General features: G+C 40.9%; 2 protein-coding genes across 2 annotated transcripts; both read left to right on the forward strand.

Annotated features, from left to right (window-relative positions):
* Nucleotides 1–20,863: 20,863 nt before the first annotated feature.
* LOC138895800 (uncharacterized) lies at nucleotides 20,864–21,492 on the forward strand. The gene is made up of 2 exons (XM_070180533.1): nucleotides 20,864–21,284; nucleotides 21,398–21,492. The coding sequence occupies exons 1-2, from the start codon at nucleotides 20,864–20,866 to the stop codon at nucleotides 21,490–21,492; spliced, it is 516 nt and encodes a 171-aa protein (XP_070036634.1).
* A 2,079-nt stretch (nucleotides 21,493–23,571) lies between these two features.
* On the forward strand, nucleotides 23,572–24,432 carry LOC138895801 (uncharacterized). The gene is made up of 3 exons (XM_070180534.1): nucleotides 23,572–23,784; nucleotides 23,960–24,058; nucleotides 24,373–24,432. The coding sequence occupies exons 1-3, from the start codon at nucleotides 23,572–23,574 to the stop codon at nucleotides 24,430–24,432; spliced, it is 372 nt and encodes a 123-aa protein (XP_070036635.1).
* Nucleotides 24,433–27,595: the final 3,163 nt, after the last annotated feature.

The raw sequence follows: 27,595 nt of genomic DNA on the forward strand, positions 1-27,595 counted from the left end.
TTTGTGGACGCTGCATGTCGTGCTGCAGGTCCTGATAGACGGGTAGACGCAGCTCCCCTACCACAGTAGGCTACCCAATTCAGCGGTTATTGGCGAGATCCCTTCTCTAGACTTGCCGTGTTCTTGGTCTGCATTTTGTTTATAGACATTATGGGTATGTTCTCATAGACAGGTGTCGACTTATGTATGGTTTGGAATGCCTTGTCGGCAGATTTTTGTTGTATAGTCTTTCATGGAAGCGTGGTAGCTCGTACCATATATATAGTTTCTTGACAGTCTTGTCGTCCCATGTTATGAATGTTCATGCCATTATCTTCCATTCTTGGCTGTTCATGGTCCATGTCTACCATTTATATTGATCTCATCGGCCCTTAAAGATAATAAAGAAGGTTAGATAAAATGTACGTTGGTGCTCGATAAGTATGTCCCAAGTCCCAAGGACATTTTGTTGTCCATTTTGCGACCGCATATCCATTTTGCGGTCCACATTTTCCGTCGCATATTTGCGGTCCAATGATAAATTTGTTGGGTCATTCTGCGGTCCATTTTGTGGCCTCATAAGCAGTCTGCGGACCACAGACCTGTCGCATACCGGTCCACACCAGCCCACTTCCTAGCATCAGTTTCGCGGCCCATTTCGAGGGCTGATATCTGTTATGTGGTCCATTCTGCGACCACAGACCTGGGTATGGAGGGTCCATTTTTCTATTTTTCTAACCATACCCCATTTTAATAAATAGCCTTTAGGGCTTATTTTGGAATGATTGTCTAATGATTTTAGAGAGAGGTAAGAGTATTTTAGAGAGAGAATGTATAACGACCTGGCCAGTCGTTTTGAGAGTTATAGCCCCGATCCCATATTAACTGCTTCCCCCGTATCTTTTTCTGCTTATGTCACTTGTTGGGAGGTTTTGTTTTTGGTTCCGGGGTGTTTTAGGACACTTAGTCCCTAAATAAAAGCTTAAGTCTTAGAATTTTGACTGTAGTTGGAACTATGTGAAGACTACTCCGGAATAGAGTTTTGTCGGTTCCGTTAGCTCCGTTAGGTGATTCTTGACTTAGGAGCGTGTTCGGACTGTCACGACCCGATTTCACATATAGGTCGTGATGGCGCCCAACACTACAGCTAGGCAAGCCAACCAATAAATTAAACATATATTAATTATTTTCAGAAAAAATTTCTATGTGATTTTATTCTTTTACTAGCAATATTAAAGAAAATATAAAAGATATCGATTAGTTTAAATTCCAGAAAATAATACCAATGTGTGTGCCAATACCTGGTATCACAAGTGTATGAGTATCTAGTAGATTATACAAAACTCCAAATACTATCTGAAATGAAAATAGACAGAATTAAAAATACAAGAAGAGGCACTGATAGTTGCAGGACGGCTCAGAAAGGCAGCTCACCACTACGCCCCTGGATAACGAGGATTTGCTCCTCCACTAGTATCTGTCTCAGATCCTACACAACATGTGCAGCAAGTGTAGCATGAGTACGTAAACAACGTGTACCCAGTAAGTATGAAGCCTAATCTCGAAGTGGTAGAGACGAGATGGCCGACTTTGACACTCACTAAGGGTCAATAATAATAAATGGAATAAATTATAATTATTAAAATCTGCATGATTGACAGTGTTATCAATAATTTTATTCAGTTAGCAGAAATAATAAAAATCCGTCAAATGCAACAATTTCCAATCTATTAATTATATCCTTCAATTTTAATAAAAATTCAAATTTATCAAATAGCTATACAAGCTGCAATTCAATTTCAATAAATTTCCAATTTATCAAATAGCTTTACAAGCTGCAATCAACTGTCCAAGTATCGTGTAATTTTTATTATCAAGCACGATTTCTGCCGAGGTCGTACGGCCCGATCCAGAGTTTCGTGTACACTGCCGAGGGACGTGCGGCATGATCCATAGATGTATCTATCCTGCCGAAGCATTCAGCCCGCTCCACTAGAAAAGAGGACATTTTTTTATGTATCTCCGAAAAGAGAGTATATTTATTATAAGATCAATTCGAGAGGATGAACAATTTCTCTTAACAATTAATTAATTTAAACAAAAATTGAGCACATGAGGTTTTCATCCTTTAATATTCTTATCTAACAATTCACAATATATATATATATATATATATATATCAAATAATATTAATTAAACAAAGAATACAATTTACATAAGTAATTCATGCTTTGAGTCCTAAACTACCCGGACTTTAGCAGTAATAGTAGCTACGTACGGACTCTCGTCACCTCGTGTGTACGTAGCTCCCACAATTAGCAACAATTATTACTTTAATTATCTATGGGGTAATTTCTCCCTCACAAGATTAGACAAGAGACTTACCTCGTCTTGCTCCAATTTAATCCACTAGAAGGCCTTTTCCTCGATTATCTAACTTCGATTGGCTCGAATCTAACCAAAAATAATTCTATACAATCATTAAAATTTATAGGAATCAATTCTATAAGAAAATACTACATTTTCAATAAAAATCCCGAAGTAAATTAAAAATGTGTCTGTGGGGCCCACATCTCGAAATCCGGCGAAAGTTACGAAATCTGATAATCCAATCAATTACGAGTCCAACCATACCAGTTTCACTCAAATCCTACTCCGAATCGATACCGAAATCTCAAAAATTTGTTTCTATGAGATTTCAAAAATTTCCCATATTTCAATCTCAAAACATTAATTAAATGGTGAATACAATGATATATTTGTGTATATAGACTAAATCCGAGTTAGAATCACTTACCCCAATGTCTTTCTATCCAAAATCGCCTCTACTCAAGCTCCAATTTGTTAAAAATGGCGAACAGGATGAATGCCCTCTTTTTATAAAACTGCCCAGACAGCCTTCGAAATTGGGCCTTGATTGTTGCTTCGATCATGGCCCTCGAGCCTAGGCCTCGATCGTGGCTTCGATAACAGGCTCGAGCCTTGACCTCGGTCATGGCCTTGATTATGGCATCGAGCCTGAGCCTTCGATTGTGACCCTCGATCTTGGGTCTCGATCCTGGCCCTCGAGCTGGACCTTAGATCCTGGCTTCAATACTGAGCCTCATCCCTGGCTTTGCCTCAGGCCATCGACCCTGGGCTCGATCTTGGGCTTGATCACAGCCCAAAATATCCAGCAGAAGAAACAATTGCAGCAGCTTTTTAAGTCCAATTTTTGATCCGTTAACCATCCGAAACTCACCCCAGGCCTTCGGGACCTCAACCAAATATACCAACAAGTCCTAAAACATCATACGAACTTATTTGAAACCTCAAATCACCTAAAACGACCCTAAAACCACTAATTAAGCTCCAAATCAAGCATAATAAAACTTAGAATTTCCAACTTCTACATTCGATGTCGAAACCTACCAAATCAACCCCGATTGACCTCAAATTTTGCGCACAAGTCATAAATGACATAACGGAGCTACGAAAATTTTCAGAACTGGATTCTGACTCCGGTATCAAAAAGTCAACACCTCGGTCAAACTTCCAAACTTAAATTATTGTTTTAGCCATTTCAAGCCAAATTTCACTACGGACTTTCAAATAAAATTTCGATCACGCTCCTAAGTCCTAAATCATCATACGGAGCTGTTGGAATCATCAAAATTTTATTCCGGGTTTGTTTGCACATAATTCGATAGCCGGTCACTATTTGAACTTAAACTTTTAATTTTTCATCAAAATTCCATATCTCGGGCTAACGACCTCGGAATTTGATTCAGGGCATACGCCCAAGTCCCAAATCATGATACGGACCTACCGGAACTGTCATAATACTGATCCGAGACTGTTTACTCAAAATTTTGACCAAAGTCAACTCAGCTGAGTTTTAAAGCTCTAATTCACATTTTAATGCATTTTGCAAATAAACACTTTCCGGAAAATTTTACGGACTGTGCACGTAAGTCGAGGAATAATAAATAGTGTTTTTTGAGGTCTTAGAACACATAATTAATTATTAACATTTTGGGTCATCACATTCTCCACACTTCGGGTTTAGAATTATACCTGAAGTGTTGAATAAGTGTGGATGTGTGCTCTGCATGTTTTCCTCGGCCTCCCAAGTCGCTTCCTCGACTGGTTGGCCACTCCACTGGACTTTTACTGCAGAAATCCTCTTGGACCTAAACTGGCGAACCTATGCTGAAGTCTAACACATGTGATAGGTCGGTATGATACTTCCGGAGCATAGATACATGAAAACTCGGATGAACTACCGATAGGCTGGGAGGCAATGCAAGATCATAAGCAACCTCCCCAACTCGTCTCAACATCTCCAATGGGCGTATAAACCTTTGGCTCAAATTCCCTTTTTTCCCAAAACTCATGATTCCCTTCATCGGCGAAACCTTCAAAAGAACTTTTTCACCTACCATAAATGATAAATCACTCGCTTTCTGATCCGCGTAACTCTTCTGTCTGGACTACGCTATACGAAATCGCTCCTGAATTAACTTTACTTTTACCAAGGCATCCTTCACCAAATCAGTACCATATGACTTAGCCTCACCGGGCTCAAACCACCCGATGGGCGAACGACATCGCCGACAATATAAAGCCTCAAATGGAGCCATATTGATACTGGATTGGTAACTGTTATTATAAGAAAACCCGGCCAAAGGCAAGAAACGATCTCACTGACCTCCAAAGTCAATCATAGATGCCCTGAGCATATCCTCCAAAATATGAATTGTCCGCTCTAACTGCCCGTCGGTCTGTGGATGAAAGGCCGTGCTGAGCTCTATATGGGTCCTTAATTCACTATGTATTGCTCTCTAGAAATGGAAAGTTAACTGAGGGCCTCTATTTGATATGAGAGAAATTGGCATACCGTGGAACCGAACTATCTCGTGAATATAAATCAGGGCCATCCTCTCGGAAGTATACCGTAGTCAAAATAGGAATAAAATGTGCCGACTTGGTCAACCTGTCAACAATGACCCAAACTGCATCAAACATCTGCAAGGTCCGCGGCAACTAAACTACACAGTCCATAGTGATGCGTTCCCATTCCCACTCAGGTATAGTCATCTGCTGAACTAGGCCACCTGGACTCTGGTGCTCATATTTAAGTTGCTGGCAATTTAGACACCTAGCTACATACTCAACTATGTCCTTTTACATTCACCTCGACCAATAATGTTGCCTCAAATCACGATACATCTTCATAGCACCTGGATGAATATAATACCGAGAACTGTGTGCCTCCTCTAGGATCGTTTTCCTCAGTCCATCCATATTAGGAACTCATAAACGATCCTGGAGTCGTAGAACACCGTCCGCTCCAATAGAAACTTCCTTGGCACCACCCCGTAGTACCGTTTCTTGAAGAACCATTAAGTGTGGATGATCATATTGGCAAGCCTTGATCTGCTCAAATAGTGAAGACTGAGCTACAACACATGCAAGAACTCAGGTGGGCTCTGAAATGTCCAACCTCACAAGTCGGTTAGCCAAGGATTTAATATCCAAAGCTAATGGCCTCTCCTCTGCTGAAATGGAAGCCAAACTACCCATACTTTTCGCTTTCTACGAATGCCCTCTTTTTATAAAACTGCCCAGACATCCTTCAGAACTGGGCCTCGATCGTGGCTTCGATCATGGCCCTCGAGCCTAGGCCTCGATCGTGGCTTCAATCACAAGCTCGGGCCTAGACCTCGGTCATGGCCTCGATTATGGCATCGAGCCTGGTCCTTCGACTGGAAGGCGATTTGAGGTCGGATTTGAGAAATTCTTGTATGGTTGGACTCGGGAGTGAATGGATATTCGTATTTTTTGACTTTTACCCGATTCCGAGACGTGGGCCCGAGGAGACTTTTTGGGGCGATTTTCTAATTTCTAGCTTTAGCTTTTATTTCATTAAGTAGATTAGTTTCTTATAGTTATATTTATGATATGTAATTGATTTTGGCTAGATTCGTTGAAAAAGCATTATTACGGATTAATTTGAGCTTGGTTCGAGGTAAGTGGCTTGCCTAACCTTGTGTGGGAGAAATCCCCTTAGGATTTGGTGTTGTTGTGATATGTGAGCGTCGTGTACGCGAGGTGACGAGTGCTTACACGGGCTATTTGTGGAAAAACCTGATTTTTGCTGAGTAATAGCCTGTTTTTATTTTATCTGAGCATACTAGCATATGTAGTTATCCTGTTAGCCCGGAATATTCTCTTGATTATTTATTATATACCAGTGGGCTTGACCTGACCTCGTCACTACTCGACCGAGGTTAGGCTTAGTATTTACTAGGTACCAATTGTGGTGTACTCATGCTACTCTTTTGCACATATTTTCGTGTGAAGATCCAGGTATTTCTTACCAACCACACTATCAGTGAGTAGAGACAACTTTGGAGATTTCAAGGTACATATGTCGCGTCCACAAACCTCGAAGTCCCTTTCTACCCTTTCCCATGTCCATTACCTTCGGTATTTCTTTTGTTAGACTCTGATGTATAGAGATACTAGGTTTCCTTTTGCAGTTTGTGATTCATGATGTTCCGGGTTTGGGAAACTATGTACGTCTAGTGTTTTGGTTATTGTGTATGCCGAGTGGCATTATTATTGGTTATTCGGTATCTAATGCAGTTAGCTGTTTAGTTTTGCTTCCATTATTGATCTTTCCGCAATCTGTTAGGCTTTCCTAGTCATCGAGACTAGGTGTCATCACGACATGTCTCGTATGGATGTTTGGGTCGTGACAAGTTGGTATTAAAGCTCTTGGTTCATAGGTGTCATGAGTCATAAGCCGGTTTATTAGAGTCTCACGGATTGGTACGGAGACGTCTGTACTTATCTTCGGGAGGCTATGGATTTGTTAGAAAAAATTATACTTCTTTGATTCCTAGTCGTGCAAAATTTGTTGACATCAAAAAAATGCTAAACGTCTCTATTCTATTCTTTCTCACAGATGTGAGGACCCGTACTGGATGATATGATGACCAGGCACCCGCGCCGCCTGCTAGAGCCGCGAGATATTGGGGCCTAGGTAGAGGCCGAGGAAGTCTACCTGGTGAAGACAGAGCACCCGCACGAGCTGCTGTAGAGGAGCCCCCATCCCTCCAGGAGACTCTAGCCCAGTTCCTGAGCATGTTCAGCACCTCAGCTCAGGCTGGATTGATTCCACTTGCTCCTGCCACATCTCAGGCCGGGGGAGGAGCATAGACTCCCGTCGCCTATACTCCAGAGCAGCGGGTTAATATCAACCAAGTTCTAGAGATTATACCGATGCAGCTGGTAGCTCCAGCTCAACCCGAGGTTAGGGCAACAGTTTCTGAGGCAGAGCAGTTTAGACTTGAGAGGTACAAGAAGTACCACCCACCTACCTTTAGTGGATTGGCTATAGAGGATGCTTAGTGCTTTCTGGAGGAGTGTCATCGTATTCTCTGTACTATGGGCATAGCGGAGACGAGTGGGGTTTCTTTTACCACCTTCCAGCTTAGAGGAGCAGCCTATGAGTGGTTGCGTGCTTATGAGTTGGATAGTCCGGCTGAGGTAGCTTCACTTACATGGACTCGGTTCTCAGACAGGTTTTTGAGAGAGTTTGTCCCTCAGAGCCTAAGGGACTCATGGCGCGCAGAGATTGAGCAGCTGCGCCAGGGTGCTATGACTGTGTCAGAGTATGCAGTTCATTTCAGTGATTTGACCCGACAAGCACCGGCCTTGGTTGCCACAGTTCGAGAGAGGGTTTGACTGTTTATTGAGGGACTCCACCCCAGTATCCAGATTAGTATGGCTAGGGAGTTGGAGATGGATATTTCTTATCAGCAGGTTGTGAGTATCTCCAGGAGATTGGAGGGCATGAATAGTGACCTCCTTAGCATCACCGTGCTGGACCGTGTCCTTACGAACAAGCAGATGGGGATCATCATACTGACGCTCCCTGATACGATCATAAAAAAAAGACCGAGAGACCACACAAGCCAATACTCGACTCGGCTCAGAAATATCCAATCTCACAAACTGGCTAGCTAAGGCCTGAACACCCAATGTCAATGGCCTCTCTGATGCTGGTAGATATGCTTAAATCCCCAAACTCTCTACCCGGCGACCCAAAGCATCGGCCACCACATTGGCCTTTCCTGGATGGTACAAAATGGTGATATCATAATCCTTAAGCAGCTCCAACCACCTCCACTAATGTAAGTTAAGATCCTTCGGTTTGAACAGGTGCTACAAACTCCAGTGATCGATGTAGATGTCACAAGGGACACCAAACAAATAGTGCCGCCAAATATTCAAGGCATGGACAATAGCTGCTAACTCAAGGTCGTGGACAGGGTAGTTCTTTTCATGCACCTTCAGTTGTCTGGACGCGTAGGCTATCACCATACCGTCCTGCATCAACACCGCGCCGAGGCCAATCCGTGGCGCATCATAATTTACAGTATAAGACCCCGAACCTATAGGCAGTACCAATACTGGGGATGTAGTCAAAGCTATCTTGAGTTTCTGAAAGATCTCCTCACACTCCTCTGTCCACCTGAACGGAGCACCCTTCTTGTTCAGCGTAAGGCCCCGTAAAATATTTCCTAAAAACCCAGTTTTCGTGATGCCAAATGTCACAACCCAAACCGATGGGCGGCGATGCGCACCCGATACCTTACTCAATCGAGTACCAACATAACGTATCGTTTTATGTCATACTATCACAGATAACTGAGCCGATGGGCTGCCGTTAGATAAGTAGAATACAACATGTAATACCAACTTATACATAAGACATACGGGCCTATAAGACTAAAATAACCAGTCATACACTAAACATAGGCCGACAAGGCCATACAATCTTTTACGTACATGACATTTGTCTACAAGCCTTTAAGGATACATAATTTTCATAAAGGTCAGGAAAGAGTCCCGACATACCAAACAATACACCTCTAAATCATACTAACCAAACAAGCAACTCCGAAGCAAATGGAGCGTACCAACATCTTCCGCTGAGCTGATAGCCTACTTGGAGGACTCTCGACCTGTCTATCGGGACCTTCGGGCATGAAACGCAGCGTCCCCAGACAAAAGGGACGTCAGTACAAATAATGTACCGAGTATGTAAGGAATGAAAATCAGTAAATAATAGACATGAGAGAAACGTGGAGTAAAAGACTCGACATGTACGTTTGCATAGCTCTGTGAATCATTTCATTTTTATAATGCCATGCATATGCGTATAAATGTCCTACCATGCATAGGTATATGCATTCTTAACATCATCAAGCCTCTGAGGGCATCCCATCATATCATTTCGGCCACTGTGGGCAAATCATCAACGTATACCAGCTGATCAGGTGGTGGTGCGCATATAACGCCATATCCGTTTTCCCATATCCCATATAAGTATAATATACATATATACGCGTATATAACGCCATCTGGTCATGGGTCAATGTACATGTGTAAATGCATAATAATTACGTTCATAAGATTTCTTGGATTGTCGTAAAATCAATATGACTTTCGGATAAACTTTATCAAATACGTATTTTTCTGAGACCCATGAACAGAAGATATAATAATAATAATTCGCATAGGTAATCAATAACATAGACACCCCTAATACTTCTATGAATAGAGTCATTTATGAAAATTGTGCATTTTCTCATTTTGTTCGTGTCGTATAGATCATGTCAAAAGGAAAGAAGGGATATACTTAATATATCTGAACCAATTCTCAAAAAAATTAAATTTACGCTTTACAAAATCAATCAACCAACGTTTATCAATTCTTGGTACGGATTTGTTTTGCTCTTTGAAGAGCTCACGGCAAGAGGCAACTGTAACTGCCACGTTTGTTTTTTTTTGGGGGGGGGGCTTAATCTTATCCTATAATTGTAATTAATCTACCACTACTCCTTAATTAACTAGTTAACCTCCCACTAAAATCAATAATTACCCGATTATTCACATAATTAAGAATTATCTTAAATTACTTATAATAATACTCACTTTAAACACACCTTATACACCTTACTATCGTGGCCATGTGGTACCTTGTATGGTACTAGTCTATAAATATCGGGTATTTTAGCTCGGGCCGTATTTTATTCCAAAATTGCCAAACGTCGACGAAACTCATTTTCTTTGATTAGCTTACCCTCTCACCTTCGCGAATTAACTCGTCACTTGTTTGAAATAGCATAATGCTTATAATATCAAAATAATATCATTCCCAAACTTACGTCGATTAACTTACGATGAAACTTTAACGTATGAAAATGCGGGATGTAACATCTCATTTTCAAGCTTTCATCAATTTATTTATACCATACTTTCACGTACGAAAACATGGGGTGTAACATCATTCCCCCCTTTGGAATATTCGTCCTCGAATGTTGACTGATACACTTATCATTCTCATAACCCATAGCTCTTGTGAATACTTTAATACTCTTCTGACTATTTAGGCAATTGTTCTTTGAATAAATCCAAAGCCAGGGCATTCCCCCCTTTAGGCCAATTTTTCACACCACGGCCTGTGGTCGGAATTCTTCCAATCTCGTAACTCTTACTACCTTTTGTCATGCCGCCTGTATGACTTTTTTTTTTTTGTGTCCCTATGCAACTCTTCTCTCCTTTTTGCTCCAGTTTTTAGTCAATCTTTAGGCCTCACTTTGTAAGCATATACAGAGCTTGATAAGATTTCTCTCTGGGCATCTATAGGTATACTGAAGTTTTTTTTTCTCGATACTTTGTTGAACTTACGAATATTGCTATATCTTATTTCATAGACCTAGTTATCCATTCGTATGACTTTACTGCATCTAGGTAGCTCATACTATACCATAACTCTTACATCGATTTATCGCTACTGAGATCTGCTGCCGAACTCCCGGTTACTTTCGTTGCCTATCCCATATGTATAAATCTAAGTCCTTTAATGCTTCCTCATTACTGTTCATCTTAAGAATGATGGCCTAATCTCATCTCATACTTTGTAACTTTTGTCCATCCATTGTTGATTCACCTCAATATTGATCTACAATATACCACTGATAACTTGAACTCTTATGTAACACTGCCGCTAGGGCCCACATTTCATCTGGGACATCTGGAGTAATTAGACTGATTCACCTAGGGGCGATACTATACTTCCATAACCGTATTTCGTAGCACCCCAATGTGATTCATCTTATGGGGGTATTCTAATCTTGTACAATTCTTGAAATCATTACTCAATCGAAGGCCCAAACATCATTCTTTACCTATCACAATTACACCCTCATTCTTCACCAGTGCAGCATTCCATCTTTCCTAAATGTTATTAGTCTTAGACTCCTTTGAGTTCATTCAGGCTATAGTGAGCTTGGTATAACTTAGCAAAACCATCCGCTTTTCTTGTTTTCATGGGCTTAAGCATGAGGACTTATCCATTTTCGTCATTGTATCACTTTCCCCTTTTTCTATCCTTACTCCTGTCTTCTAGGACCTTGTCGCTTCACCATACAATATCTCGCGACATACACATATCTATTTATATTACTCGCAACCTTTCAACTTGCTTGCATCATAGATTTCCTTATGTTATTCTGGAACATGAAGCGAGACATCACATCGTCTCTAACTCTTATTTACTCTCTTAATCAAGCTTCTCGATACCTAGACCATAGGCTGGAAGATATGCTACTAACAATGCCGCTATTATTCCTGGATACTGAATCCCCGCACTTCTAGCCTTTTATCCGAAGTATGGACTATTCACAACCTTCTGCATTTGAGTATCTCGTACGTTGTCCACCTTTACCTTACTTATCTTAAAGTCTCACATCATATCTTCTATCCCTTTCATACTGCCCCCCCCTTCCACACCGGTATGATTCACATCCTCAACTTGAAGCTCTATTATAATACTTGCACCTCTGGTGCATACATAATCTGGTGGGAGCTTCATACTGACTTCTTACCAGGAGAGTATTCTTCTAACTGGCTTTATCGTAGAGCCGTCATAAAATATGGTTGTTGTACTATCTCTCTTGTACCTCTGATATTAAGAGTAATTCTGCAATTTTTCTCAATCACGATGTCTAAAATTTTTTAGTCCAATAATCAGACTCATGATTTACTTACTTGATGTAACTCTTTAGTTTGCTCTTTCTTCTGATCAGCCTTTATGTAGGCTTAAGCTATTTTCTGATTTGCGGCTCCTGCTGTTAGTTATTACTTTATCCTTTCATGGGCGCTATGGAATATCCATAATACAATCTTTTAACAATTCAATCCTTTGTCTATGACCTGGACTCAATTCTTTCTTTTAACATATACCAGAGTCCTCTACGGCTGTATGATTGTCAACATATATGCTGCATGGATAATACTCCGAAATCTTAAGTTCATTCATAACGTAACTAACTCTGGATCATTGATCGAATAATTCCTTTTGTTCCTTCTCATATTTCTTTAAACGTAAGCTATTACTTTTCTTGGTCTTTCTACCCCCTTGTTATGTGCATACTTAGCTTATCTTAGATCCCACGCATGCCAGAATTTTCATGCAACTCATATGATCTCGAGTATTACTTTTGATTTTACTCCCCATTCACTAGCCACAGTAGGTGCCACTTTCTTATAGAGTGCATACAATGTTATAGTGAGACTGTTGTTACAAGACCATTTCCTCTTTAGGTCACTGTGCTTAGGTTTGAAGCCTTATTCCTTATTTCCTCAGTTAGTCTTTCATTGTAGTACTTAGGAACGACCTTCTAACTCTTGTAAAGCTGCGAGATCATTATATCGTATACTCGACATAATTTTTGGTGTCCTTCCTCGCCTATAATTATCCATAGTTACTTACCTCCACTCCCTTGTGCTTGTAGGGTTGCTTTTGAACTTATATTTTGATTGTCTTCCCAGTGAGACTATCTTTTATTTCCATAACATTCATACGGAACCTTTAACTACCCCAACTCTTATCTGAATATTTCTTAAGGTTCACCATGTCGTATCTGTGAGGCTGAATTCACCATATTGGGTTTTACTATGTTTATCTTGCATGATCTGCTAACTCGTCTGTAACCTCCTGTTTACCCATAACTAGGATCTTTTTGAATCAATTACTCACTAGTCATTGGCCCATTCTCATATGAATATTTCACTTAATCTTTCTTAGGTTGTTTCTTTTGTCTTAGCTTACTTCTCGCACTAGCTCCTTATTTATCAATAACATCCCGGGCAAGAACCCTGATTTCTTTTCCTTGACGTCGTGCTTCCATAATGTTCTAGAATCATAACATATCTGTAGGATTTGGATAAGTGCAATCTCCTTCCTTTCTCATTTTTATCGCATTCTTCCTTTACCATGTCATAGTTACTAGAACCACTTAATTATGACTTAATGCCATATCATTCCATATTCCTCCCTTTAATGGAGTACTAACATTTAGTGTTACGATGATCTACATATAGATGTTTTACCTTCTCGTCTTTGGCATCTTTTCACATCATCGATGATCCTTACTCGCCTCGCGGTAATCTTTCTGTACCAAGGATGATGAAATTCCTCACTCGCAAGGGTGACACTTAATGTTATTGGCACATACAGTCCCTTAAGCTTAACTTTACTCACCTTGCTTGCTTTGGGGAAGCGTCTTCCTAAGTGACCTTTAAAGGGTATTCTTCTGTCGTCCATTCTATTATTGCTGGGACGCAATCTCTGAAATTCTCATGATGCCAACTATTACTTGGTCCTTAGTTCATGCTTAGTTTATCTTGTTCATCAGTCCATGCTGATTTCTTATTACTCTGGGGTCTAACTTTTTCTTTTGGTAGTCGCGTTGTAGTCACAAACTTATTTCTCGAAATGAGGATATGACTTTATGGCCTATATTCTTTTGTTGTCTCAAGGCCTGTTACCTCTCGTCCTTTCCTTCACTTGACTATAGATTCTGTAATACTGTCATCTTTTTGATCTACCGTTGTCATACATGTATCACATCTTACACATAATGCTTCATTAACTATCTTCTTATTCCCTGCTAACATTTTTATCTATCACTTTATTCTGAAAACTTGAACAAGACATTCTTTTGCTTTTAGCTCCCCTTGACCCATCTACTTGCTCTTTGGGTTGCCTAACATTCTTTCTCCACTAGAGACGGGAGCTACACTAAGGTAATATTTATCCCTTCAAGGCTTCTAGTACCTATCTTTATAGTACTCATATCTAGCTGTACTATTTTAGAGTGTACCATCCGGGTGTCTCACAAGGAGATCTATTACCACATTTGCAATATCCTTCGGAAATGTCAACTAACACAAATAATCCATTCACCATTTTGGGTTACTCTAACCCCAGCCAGATCCTGATATCCGTCCTTTTCTTATACTACTTTTGTTAGCCCCCATAGGGCATAAATGAGATGGGTGTGGCCAATTGTACATACCTATATTATTGTTGAAGGTAACTCAAAAGTCTTATATTCCTCTGCCTGAATTGTAAATATTGATAATCTTCATTAGCTGGGTGCCTCGTACCCTTCTTCATCATGCTTCTTTTACTTCTGAATCTCTCATTGCCTTTCACCATAGGGGTGGATAGATATTCCTGCCTTAAGGCTCCTTATCAAAAGGCATACACATATTAGTACACACATAATCTACTGACGACCTTACATTTACTCATCACAAACATCATGCAAAATCGAGTTCCTCTGACTCAACTCTTTCACAGCCACATGCAATCTCTTACCAACCGTCTTTCTAGATATAGGCATCGTTGTATTATGAATAAGATAGAGTTTAGGAAATTGAGTTCCTACAACTGAGCCCTACCACACGATCTAGAGGAAGAAGAAAGAGTTACAGTCCTAAATGCCCTGTAGCCTCCTGCTTATAAGTGTGGTGCACAACACACCCATAAACAAGACTCTACTAGACACGGCTTGTAGGCTCCCTAGGATAGAACTGCTCGGATACCACTTTTGTCACCACCCAAACCGATGGGCCGCGATGGGCACCTGGTACCTTACTCAACTGAGTACAAACATAACGTATCTTTTTATGTCATACTATAATAGATAACTGATCCGGAAGGCTGCCGTGTGATAAGTAGAATACAACATGTAATGCCAACTTATACATAAGACATACGGGCCTATAAGACCAAAATAACCACTCGTATACTGAACATAGGCCGACAAGGCCATACAATCTTTTACGTACATGACATCTGTCTACAAGCCTCTAAGGATACATAATTTTTATAAAGGTCAGGACAGAGTCCTGCCATACCAAACAATACACGTCTAAATCATACTGACCAAACAAGAAACTCCGGAGCAAATGGAGTGCACCAACATCTTCCGCTGAGCTGAGAACCTACTTGGAAGACTCTCGACCTGTCTATCGGGACCTGCGGGCATGAAACGCAGCATCTCCAGGCAAAAGGGATGTCAGTACAAATAATGTACCGAGTATGTAAGGAATGAAAATCAATAAATAATAGACATGAGAGAAACATGGAGTAAAAGACTCGACATGTACGTTTGCATAGCTCTGTGAATCATTTCATTTTTATAATGTCATGCATATCAGTATAAATGTCATACCATGCATAGGTATATGCGTTCATAACATTATCAAGCCTCTAAGGACATCTCATCATATCATTTCGGCCACTGTGGGCAAATCATCAACGTATACCAGCTGATCAGGTGGTGGTGCGTATATAACGCCGTAAACTTTTTCCCATATCCCATATAAATATAATATACATATATACGCTTATATAACGCCATCTGGTCATGGGTCAATGTACATGTATAAATGCATGAAATGCATAAGATTTACGTTCATAAGATTTCTTAGATTGTCATAAAATCAATATGCCTTTCGGATAAACTTTATCAAATAATAATAATTCGCATGGGAAATAAATGACATAGACACCCCTAATACTTCTATGAATAGAGTCATTTATGAAAATTGTGCATTTTCTCATTTTGTCCGTGTCGTATAGATCATGTCAAAAGGAAAGAAGGGATAGACTTAACATACCTGAACCAACTCTCATAGAATTTTCAATTTACGGTTTACAAAATCAATCAACCAACGTTATCAATTTTTGGTATGGATTTGTTTTGCTCTTTAAAGAGCTCACGATCAGCCACTCTTCTATAAGAGATTCAATTTGGATTTTAAGGCAACATATGAATTCATATTGATGAAACATGAATCAAACTAGTTGTAGGAAGATGGAAACTCACGGCCAGCCCACTCCTTAAGATATTGAATTCCATTCTTGATCTTTAATCCTTGGTTACTAAGGAATAAGCATTTCATTAGTTGTAGGAAATCTTAAGTGGGTGACTAAGTCACTATAACTCCTCCAAAATATTACGTATATGCAAGATTTTAAGAGTCACTTTATAAGTGATGGGGTGCTGCCATGTTTTTTTTTAGGGGGGGGGGAGGGGGTGTTAATCTTATCCGATAATTGTAATTAATCAACCACTACTCCTTAATTAACTAGTTAAACTCCAACTAAAATCAATAATTATCCGATTATCCATATAATTAAGAATTATCTCAAATTATATATAATAATACTTACTTTAAACAAACCTTATACACCTTACTATCGTGGCCATGTGATACCTTGTATGGTACTAGTCCATAAATACCGGGTATTTTAGCTCGGGCCGTATTCTATCCCATAATTGCCTAACTTCGACGGAACTCATTTTCATTGATTAGCTTACCCTCTCACCTTAACGAATTAACTCGTCACTTGTTTGAAATAGCATAATGCTTATAATCTCAAAATAATCCCATTCCCGAACTTGCGTCGATTAACTTATGACGAAACTTTAAGGTACAAAAATGCGGGATGTAACATCTCATTTCTCAGCTTTCATCAATTTACTTATACCGTACTTTCATGTACTAAAACATGAGGTGTAACACCAAAGTAGGTGTAGAGGTTCAGACATTTTGGATTGAACAGTACGTTGGGGAGTTGAAGGAAAATGTTGGGCAGAAGTACGCATTTCTGCGGCCTATTCTGCGGCCGCAGAACTACTCTGCGGACCGCAGAGTGGGGCAGATTTCAGGGGCATTTTTGATGCCTAATTTTGCGGCCATTATGCGACCGCATAACTGTTTCGCGGGCTGCATTCTTATCACATATCCCGCCTTGGGAATTTTTGGAGGGAGGTTCTGTAGTGCACTATGCGACCGCAGAACCGTTATGCGGTGCATTATGCGATCGTAGAACAAGTTTGCAGGTCGCATAGTGACTGCAGACCATGTTAGTTTCTTTCTAGCTCTAGAACCCATTTTCATGGTCATTTCACGGACGCATAACCATTATGCGGTCACATATGCGACCGCAGTACCCGTTCGGAGCTTAATATTTGGAGTTTTTAAGACTGACCCAATTCCGTTAAAACACATCTTTTGGACCATTTTGATCATATTTTCTGATAATTTTAGAGAGAGAGAGAGAAGGAGAGAGAGTCCTAGTGGGAGAAGTGATCTTCATCACATTGCTCTTCAATTCTCTCTTAAAATCTTGAAGATTATCAAGAGAGGCACCTAGGTCTACTTCCTAAGAGGTAAGATTCTATAACCCAAACTCTTAATTTTAAAATGTAACTAGAATGGGCCATTAGTAAGGTAATTCATGGGGATGGGAGTGCTTACCTTGCATGCATGTATCCTTGTAGTATGTGGGAAGACTGTGAGCTAGAAATGATAGAGAATGGGTTGGCGAATGATGGAATCGTTCAGGAAAAGGGCCTTAAAACATTGATGCACACCTAGTGTTTGTTAATATGCTCAAATGAGCGAAAACCATGTTCATCTTCCTAATTTTTGTCCAACTTGTTATATTTCTAAAATAGATTGAAATTTCTAAGAATTCCGTATTATTTTAGTGTTTGAGAAGCTCAATTGAGGTATGTTGGCTAAACCCCCCTTCTTCTTAGAATCGAATCCCACGGTGTTCATGTAATTGGAGTAAGCCCTTGATCATTATAGAATTGGCGATTTCTAATGTGTTTTTGTTGAAGGATGTAAGTTCAATATTTATTCTAAATGCTTCATCATGTTATCTTGTTATTGAGGATGTGTTTAAAAATGTGGAATATGTGTTAGAAATGTTAGAACTTCATGTCAAGATCGAAATAAAGGTTGTTACACCCAATTTGTATGAAAAGCCTCTATGTGCCTAAGATTCCCAATTTCTCATATATGAATTTATTGTCTTGAATAAGAAGTCTTATTGTTGTTGATAATGATAGTGATATTTAATATGGAAAAGGCGTCTGGAATTACAAAATACGACCAAGTGCCAAGAAAGACTTTGTACTCGTGATCATTAGTGCCAATGAATTGAAAGATATCAAACAAGTATGATGTGAGATGGTAAACTGAAAATAGTAACGTCTTGGGTGAGACCGCACACATTGTGGTACTGTGATGGATATGATAATTGATTTTGTGGTTATGGTTGATGTCTCAAATGAGACGACCTAGCCGATCGGGTCGAGATCAGACTCTGTGTAAGAATATAGAGGCATCGTGAATTGTGGAATATTGGCACTTAGGATCACTCAACCTAATATCGAAGTTCACTTGAAAACTTATGTGACCTTTAAATTGATATTTTAATATTATTTGAAAGCTCTTATTGAATTTTTGACTGTTCCTCTTGTATTATTATTCATTATATTGAGTTTTTGTTTAGCTATACATACTAGTGCTATTCGACGGTCCTAACGTCCATTTTGCCGGGGGCGCTGCATCTTTAAATGGATGCAGGTGGTTACATAGCAGACAATGCTGATCACAGATAGTGTTGCATCCTCTTCTCAGCGGACTCGGTGATCCCTATTTCATTCCGGGGTCATGTGTTGTACCTTTTGTTTATATTATAGTTACTTTTTGAGGTATAGCCGGGGCCTTGTTGACGGCACCATCTTTACTCTCTTTTGTATCTTTAGAGGCTCCGTAGACACTATGTGGGCTTGTATATGGGTGTTGGGAATGTTAAACAAGTTATGTTGTGTTTGATAACTTGTTCCACTCGAACTATAAGAAATGTGTATTTTGAGACTTAAAGGAGCAATGACTAATGAAATGATTTAGGATTGTATGAATGAGATTCCTACTGGATAATTAATGAAATCGCGTCTTTTATTGATCATGTGTTAATTGGGTAGAAAGTGTCTAACATGCTTGCTCGGCCGAGTTCACTCGGTTGAGTGCCGATCGTGCTTCCCGAGGTTGGGGCGTGAAAAACTTTGTATTGGAGCCTAAGGTTTTAAAGTGTCCTAGGATGTTTCGGAGCCATGTCTAGTAGAGTCCTTCTTATAAGTGTGTTGTCGACCACTTCTATAAGTTGGAGGCTACTTGGACATTTAGGAACAATACCCTTCTTCGATATTCTGGATCGTGCGATGAAACTAATTGTGCAATTCTTCCCCCTCTAACTCGTGCATTCCTTTAACTTTCAGTATATGGCACCTAAGAAGAGAGCAAGAACTGGCCAAGGAGTTAACGCCGACTTAGGAGTGGCAGTTGACCCTTTATTTGATGATACGGGTGAACACCCGAGGGGTGAGGATAATGCCCCGACTGCTACATTACCTGATTCCACTACACCAGCGCAGGCCACACCAGTTCCTACACTACTGATGGTGCGACGGTTCCTCCACCTGATATTCCGATTCTACCTCCAGCCCTAGCTTCCAGCTCTAGTATTTCTAATGGGGATCTTAGGGGAGCTATTCAGATGCTGACTCAGATAGTGGCTTCTCAGGTCCAAAGGTCGAATGTTGCACCCACATCTTCTAGCCAACAAGGGGATTCTAGTGGTTCCAGGGTGAACAGGTTTCTGCAGTTGGATTCTCTTGTGTTCACGGGTGCTAATTCCGAGGAGGACCCGCAGGACTTCATTGATGAGATGCATAAGACTCTCAGGGTTATGCGTGCTAATGATACGGAGGGAGTGGAGTTGGCCGCCTTCCACCTGAAAGGGATGACCTATTCTTGGTTTAAGCTGTGGGAGGACTCTCAGGAAGAGGGGAGCCCTCCAACAAGATGGAGTGAATGCCAAAATATGCCTGCCGAGACAAGGGCAGCCCATGCCGCATAGTTTGAGAATCTTAAGCAAGGGAGTAGGAGTGTGTGGGAGTATCACATGGAGTTCGCGCGGCTCTCAAAATATGCCATTCTCAAGTTGCCTACTATGGAGGCTAGAGTGCGCCAGTTTGTGCAGGGCCTTAGCCCCTTGGTTATCAATGAGGCCGCTACAGCTGCCTTAAATTTAGATATGAACTATGGGAGGATAATAGCATTTGCTCAAGCTATAGAGAATCGTAAGTTGAAGAACAGAATGGAGCGAGAGGGTACCAGCAAGGCCCAGTCTACGGGCAACTTTGGGGAGTCATTTTGTGGGGTGAGGTCAACCTTTAGGGGAGGGTCATCAGGGCCATTCTAGTCTGTTGCTCAGTCTTCAGCCAGTGCAACGCCAGCAGGGCCTAGTCAGTAGCAGTGGAGTCGTTGTAGGCCCAGTCAGGGTAGCATGGGACCCTACCAGCAAGGCCGATCAAGAGGGAGATTCCAACAGCAGCGGAGACCACCATACCCTAGGTGTGGGAAGATGCACTTAGGGATATGCTACACGGACTTACCTATATGTTACGGGTGTGGATTGAGGATCCATATTCAGAGGGAGTGTCATTCACCCCGCCAGGGTGCGGGCAGGGGCACAACACAGCCATCCGGTTCTGCAGCTGCTACATCTTCAGCACCCCCTCTAGCTCGAGGTACTCCAGCACCAGCGAGGCATGGTGTAGCTATTGGTGGTGCACATAGTTGAGAAGGACCCAGCCATTTTAATGCTATGAGCGGTCGCCAGAATGTAGAGGCTTCTCCAGATATTGTCATAGGTATATTGACTGTCCACACTCGTGATGTATATGCTCTTATTGATCCTGGTTCCACCTTGTCCTATGTCGCCCCTTATGTTGCTATGGAATTTAGGATAGAACCAGAACATCTTCCTGAGTTGTTCTCTGTATCTACTCCGGTTGGCGAGTCTATTGTGGCCGCACGGGTTTATAGGGGTTGTGTTGTCATAGTGCATAGTTGGGACACCGTTGACGATCTCATTGAATTGGGGATGGTTGATTTTGATATAACTATGGGAATGGATTGGCTTTATTCATGTTTTGCTAAGCTCGACTGCCGAACTAGAACTGTGAGGTTTGAATTTCCTAATGAGCCAGTTGTTGAGTGGAACGGGGATAATACGATGCCAAAAGGTAGGTTTATTTCTTACCTTAAGGCCACGAAAATGGTTAAGAAGGGGTGTGTCGATCATTTGGTCCGGGTTACGGACAACATGCTGAGGCACCTGCACTCGAATATGTGCCAGTTGTGAATGAATTTCCGGAGGTCTTTCCTGAAGAGCTCCCTGAGATTCTACCAGACAGGGAGATTGATTTTGGGATTACTGTATTTCCAGACTGAGTTTGTCACCATGGGGCGCACCGGTTCTCTTTGTGAGGAAGAAAGATAGATCACTGCGGATGTGTATTGACTACCGGCAGCTCAACAAAGTCACAATCAAAAACAAATACCCACTACCAAGAATAGATGATTTGTTTGATCAGTTACAGGGTGCTAGATACTTCTCCAAAATTTATTTACGATCAGGGTATCACGAACTGAAGATCAGGGAGCAGGATATTCTGAAAAACAACTTTTAGGACCCGCTATGGGCATTTTGAATTTCTGGTGATGTCTTTTGGGCTAACAAATGCCCCAGCGGCTTTCATGGATCTTATGAATTGGGTTTTCAAGCCTTTCCTCGACTCCCTTGTGATAGTGTTCATTGACAATATTCTTGTGTATTCACGAGGTCGGGAGGACCATGTCGATCAGCTCAGGGTGGTGTTGCAGACTCTTCATCAACACCAATTGTATGCAAAGTTTTCAAAGTGTGAATTTTGGCTCGAATCTTTCACATTCTTGGGTCATGTTGTCTCTAGAAATGGAATCAAGGTTGATCCTCAAAAGATTTCGGCAGTAAAGAATTGACCTGGGCCTACAACGCATTCGCCATTTCTTAGGCTTAGCAGGGTATTACAGGAAGTTTGTGGAGGGGTTCTCTACTCTTGCCTCTCCGTTGACTAAATTGACTTAGAAAGCAGTTAAGTTCCAATGGTCTGATGCATGTGAAAGGAGCTTCCAGGAGTTTAAATCGAGATTTACTACGGCGCCGGTGTTGACCCTGCTATAGGGTACAAAAGGGTTTGTGGTATATTGCGATTCTTCAAGAATTGGGCTTGGGTGTGTATTAATACATCACGGTAAGGTTATTGCATATGCTTCTAGGCAACTCAAAAATCATGGAGTGAATTTTCCAACACATGACTTAGAACTTGCGGCGGTGGTTTTTGCATTGAAAATTTGGCGTCACTATTTGTATGGAGTCAATGTGGAGGTATTCACGGACCACAAGAGTCTTCAATATATTTTCATACAAAAGGAGCTGAATTTGAGGCAAAGAAGATGGCTTGAGTTGCTGTAAGATTATGACATCGATATGTTATCACCCGGGGAAAGCCAATGTTGTGGCGGATGCGCTTAGCCAGAAATCTATGGGTAGTTTGGCTCACTTGGAGGTATATCAAAGGCCAATGGCCAAGTAAGTCCATCGATTGGCTAGTTTGGTAGTTCGTCTTACGGACTCTAATAAAGGAGGGGTAAAATGTGCAAAATAGGGTTGAATCATCGCTTGTTGTGGAAGTCAAAGAAAAGCAATACAACAATCCATTTGTGGTTCAATTGAAGAAGGGGATTCAAAAACATAAGACTACTGTTTTTGCTCTTGGCATGGATGATGGTACACTAAGGTACCAAGGGCGACTATGTGTTCCGAATGTAGATGGTCTCCGTGAAAGAATCATGATCGAGGCTCACGCTTCTAGGTATTCCGTGCATCCAGGTTCTACGAAGATGTATCACGACCTCAAGGGAGTATATTGGTGGAATGACATGAAAAGGAATGTGGAGGACTTTGTGGCAAGGTGTCCGAATTGTCAGCAAGTGAAGGCCGAACATCAACGGCCTAGTGGGTTGGCACAAAACATTGAAATTCCAATGTGAAAGTGGGAAATGATTAATATGGACACTGTGGAAGGATTACTTCGCACTCCGCGCAAGTTTGACTCAATTTGGGTGATTGTGGATCGGCTCACGAAATCAGCTCATTTATTTCCAGTTAAATCTACCGACACAGCGGAACAGTATGCCCAGATGTATATCGAGGAAATAGTCAGGCTACATGGTACTCCGGTTTCTATCATTTCTGATCGATGGGCTCAGTTCACAGCCAATGTCTGGAAGAAATTTCAGCAAGGTTTGGGTACTCAGTTGAGTTTTATTATAGCCTTCCATCCATAGAACGATGGGCAAGCAGAGCAGACTATTCAGACGCTTGAGGACATATTGCGTGCTTGTGTTCTTGACTTCAAGGGTAGCTAGGATGATCATTTTCTACTCATAGAGTTTTCTTATAACAACAACTTTCATGCTAGTTTTCAAATGGCACCATTTGAAGCATTATATGGTAGGAGATGTAGATCTCCCATTGGGTGGTTAAAGATTGGGAAAGCAGAATTGATAGGGCCAGACCTTGTACATCAGGCTATGGAAAATGTTAAGATCATAAAGGAGCAATTTAAAACTGCTCAGAGTCATCAAAAATCTTATTTGGATGTTCATCGCAGAGACTTAGAGTTCAAAGAAGATGATTGGGTATTCTTGAAGGATTCCCCCATGAAGGGTATTATGCGGTTTGGGAAAAAGGGGAAATTGAGTCCGAGGTATGTCGGGCATCATTCGGAGAATTGGCCAGGTCGCATACAAGCTTGAGCTACCACCCGAAATATCATTAGTCCACCCGGTATTCCATGTGTATATGTTGAAGAAGGTAGTTAAAGATCCGTCAGTTGTTGTGCCGGTTGAGACCATTGAGGTTAATGAAGAATGGTCATATGAAGAGATTCCAGTTGCCATTCTCGATAGACAAGTATGAAAGTTGAGGAATAAAGAAATTACCTCCATGAAAGTGTTATGACAAAACCATCAGGTTGAAGAGGCCACCTAGGAGGCTGAGGAAGACATGAAGAAGAAGTATCCTTTCTTGTTTGAATAGCTGTGCAGTCCTTTCTTTTTATGAACTTGTCGCCTATGAATTTTGTATCACTTATTCAGTTAATGTAAAGGTGTTCCTTTTGATTATATGTTGTTTAGATGAGGACACAATTGGCATTATTATGATTTATGGTACATCATTGGATTCTGTATATGTTTGTAAGATGTGATTATGGGGCTCTCTGACAGGTTGATAGGCATAATTACAAAGGAAACTATGACGAAACTTTTGAAAATTTAGGAAGTTAGTTAAATTTGGGGTTGCTGGTGTAGGATATGATAATTGAGTTGCACAAGGTGCTAATAATTGACTTTGATCCTCATTCAAGGACAAATGATCTTAAGTAGGGGAGGATGTACGGCCCCGTAAAATATTTCCTAAACACCTGGTTTTCGTGATGCCAAAGTAGGTGTAGAGGTTATATTAGTAGAAATTCTTCGCGACGGGCTAGCGAGCCGCGGTTCAGACATTTTAGATTGAACAATGCATTGGGGAGTTGAAGGAAAATGTTGGGCAGAAGTACGCATTTCTGCGGCCGCAGAACCACTCTGTGGACCGTAGACTGGTCGCAGAGTGGGGCAGATTTCTGGGGTATTTTTGATGCCCAATTTCGCGGCCATTATGCGACCGCATAACCATTTCGCAGGCTGCATTCTTGTCGTATAAAACTCCTAGGGATTTTTCGGAGGGAGGTTCTGCGGTGCATTATGCGACCACAGAACCGTTCAGTGGTGCATTATGCGACCGCAGTACAGGTCTGCGGGCCGCATAGTGACCGCAAACCATGTCAGTTTCTTTCTAGCTCTGGCACCCATTTTCGCGGTCATTTTGTGGACCGTATAACCATTATGCGGTCGTATATGCGACCGCAGAACCCATTCCGGAGCTTCAATTTTGGGGTTTTTAAACACGACCCAGTTCCGTCAAAACACACCACATGGACCATTTTGATCATATTTTCTGATCATTTTAGAAAGAGAGAAGGTCTTTGTGGGAGAAGTGATCTTCATCACATTGCTCTTCAATTCTCACTTAAAATCTTGAAGATTATCAAGAGAGGCACCTAGTTCTTCTTCCTAAGAGGTAAGATTATATCACCCAAACTCTTAATTTTAAAATGTAACTAGAATGGGCCATTAGTAAGGTAACTAATGGGGATGGGAGTGCTTACCTTGAATGCATGTATCCTTGTAGTATGTGGGAAGATTGTGAGCTAAAAATAATAGAGAATGGGCCTTAAATCATTGATGCACACCTAGTGTTTGTTAATATGCTCAAATGAGCGAAAACCATGTTCATCTTCCTAATTTTGGCCCAACTTGCTATATTTCTAAAATAGATTGAAGTTTCTAAGAATTCTCGATCATTTTTGAGTTTGAGAAGCTCAATTGAGGCATGTTGGCTAACCCCCCCCCCCCTTTCTTCTTAGAATAGAATCCCACGGTGTTCATGTAATTGGAGTAAGCCATTGATCATTATAGAATTGGCGATTTCTAATGTGTTTGTGTTGAAGAATGTAAGTTCAATATTTATTTTAAATGCTTCATCATGTTATCTTATTATTAAGGATGTGTTCAAAAATGTGGAATATATGTTAGAAATGTCTTTACTTCGTGTCAAGATCGAAATAAAGGTTGTTATGCCCAATTTGTATGAAAAGCCTCTATGTGCCTAAGATTCCCAAATTTCTCATATGTGAATTTAATGTATTGAAAGGGAAGCCGTATTGTTGTTGATAATGATAATGATATTGAATGTGAAAAAGGGGTCTGGAATTACGAAATACGGCCAAGTGCCAAGAATGAATTTGTAATTGTGATCACTAGTGCCAATGAATTGAACGAAAATGATGTGAGATGGTTAACTGAAAATGGTAACGTCTTGGGTGAGACGGCCTAGTCGATCGGGCCATGATCGGGTGCCATGCCGCACACATGGTGGTACTGTACTGGACATGATAATTGAAATTGTGGTTATGGTTGATGTCTCAAATAAGATGACCTAGTCGATCGTGTCGAGATCGGACTCCATGTAAGAATATGGAGGCATTGTGAATTGTGGAATATCGGCACTAAGGATCACCCAACCTAATAACGTGGAAGTTGACTTGAAAACTTATGTGGCCTTTAAATTGATGTTTTAATATTATTTGAAAACTCTCATTGAATTTTTGACTGTTCCTCTTGTATTATTATTCATTCTATTGAGTTGTTGTTTAACTATTCTTACTAGTGCTATTTGACGATACTAACGTCCCTTTTGCCGGGGGCGCTGCATTTTTAAATCGATTCAGGTGGTTACATAGTAGACAGTGCAGATCATAGATTGTGCTGCATCCTCTTTTCCGCAAACTCGGTGAACCCCATTTCATTCCGGGATCATGTGTTGTACCTTTTATTTATATTATGGTCACTTTTTGAGGTATAGCCGTGGCCTTATTGCCGGCACCCTCTTTACTCTCTTTTGTATCTTTAGATGCTCCGTAGACACTATGTGGGTTGTATATGGGTGTTGGGAATGTTAAACAAGTTATGTTGTGTTTGATCACTTGTTCCACTCGAACTATAAGAAATGTGTATTTTGAGACTTAAAGGTGCAATGACTAATGAAACGATTTAGGATTGTATGAATGAGATTCCTACTGGATAATGAATGGAATAGCGTCTTTTCTTAATCATGGGTTAATTGGGTAGAAAGTTTCTAACAGGCTTGCTCGGCTGCGTTGACTCGGTTGAGCGACAGTCTTGCTTCCCGAGGTTGGGGCGTGATAGTCAGCTTTGTCATAGGTGCTGTAATGGATGAGAATCCCTCTACAAAATGGTGGTAATACCCTGCCAAACCAAGAAAACTCCGGATCTCCGTAGCTGATGATAGTCTAGGCCAACTCTGCACTGCTTCCACCTTCTTCGGATCCACTCGGATCCCATCACTTGATACTACATAGACCAAGAATGCCACTTAGTCTAGCCAAAACTCACACTTTCAAAATCTTGCATATAACTTATTTTCTATCACAGTTTGGAGCACAGTCCTCAGGTGCTGCTCATGATCCTCGCGAGTCCTGGAATACACCAGAATGTCTTCAATGAATATGATGACCAAATAGTCAATATAGGGCCGGAACACACTGTGCATCAAGTGCATAAAAGATGTTGGGGCATTTGTCAGAACAAAAGACATCACAAGGAACTCGTAGTGGCCATACCGAGTCCTGAAAGCAGTCTTCGGGATATCTGGCTCCCGAATCTTCAACTGATGGTAGCCTGAATGCAAGTCAATCTTGGAAAATACCCTGGCACCCTGTAACTGATTAAACAAGCCATTAATACGAGGCAATGGATACATGTTCTTCTCTGTAACTTTGTTTAGCTGGTGAAATTCAATACACATACGCATAGAGCCATCCTTATT

This window comes from Nicotiana tomentosiformis, chromosome 7 (assembly GCF_000390325.3).
Source record: "Nicotiana tomentosiformis chromosome 7, ASM39032v3, whole genome shotgun sequence".
Taxonomy (NCBI): Eukaryota; Viridiplantae; Streptophyta; class Magnoliopsida; order Solanales; family Solanaceae; genus Nicotiana; species Nicotiana tomentosiformis.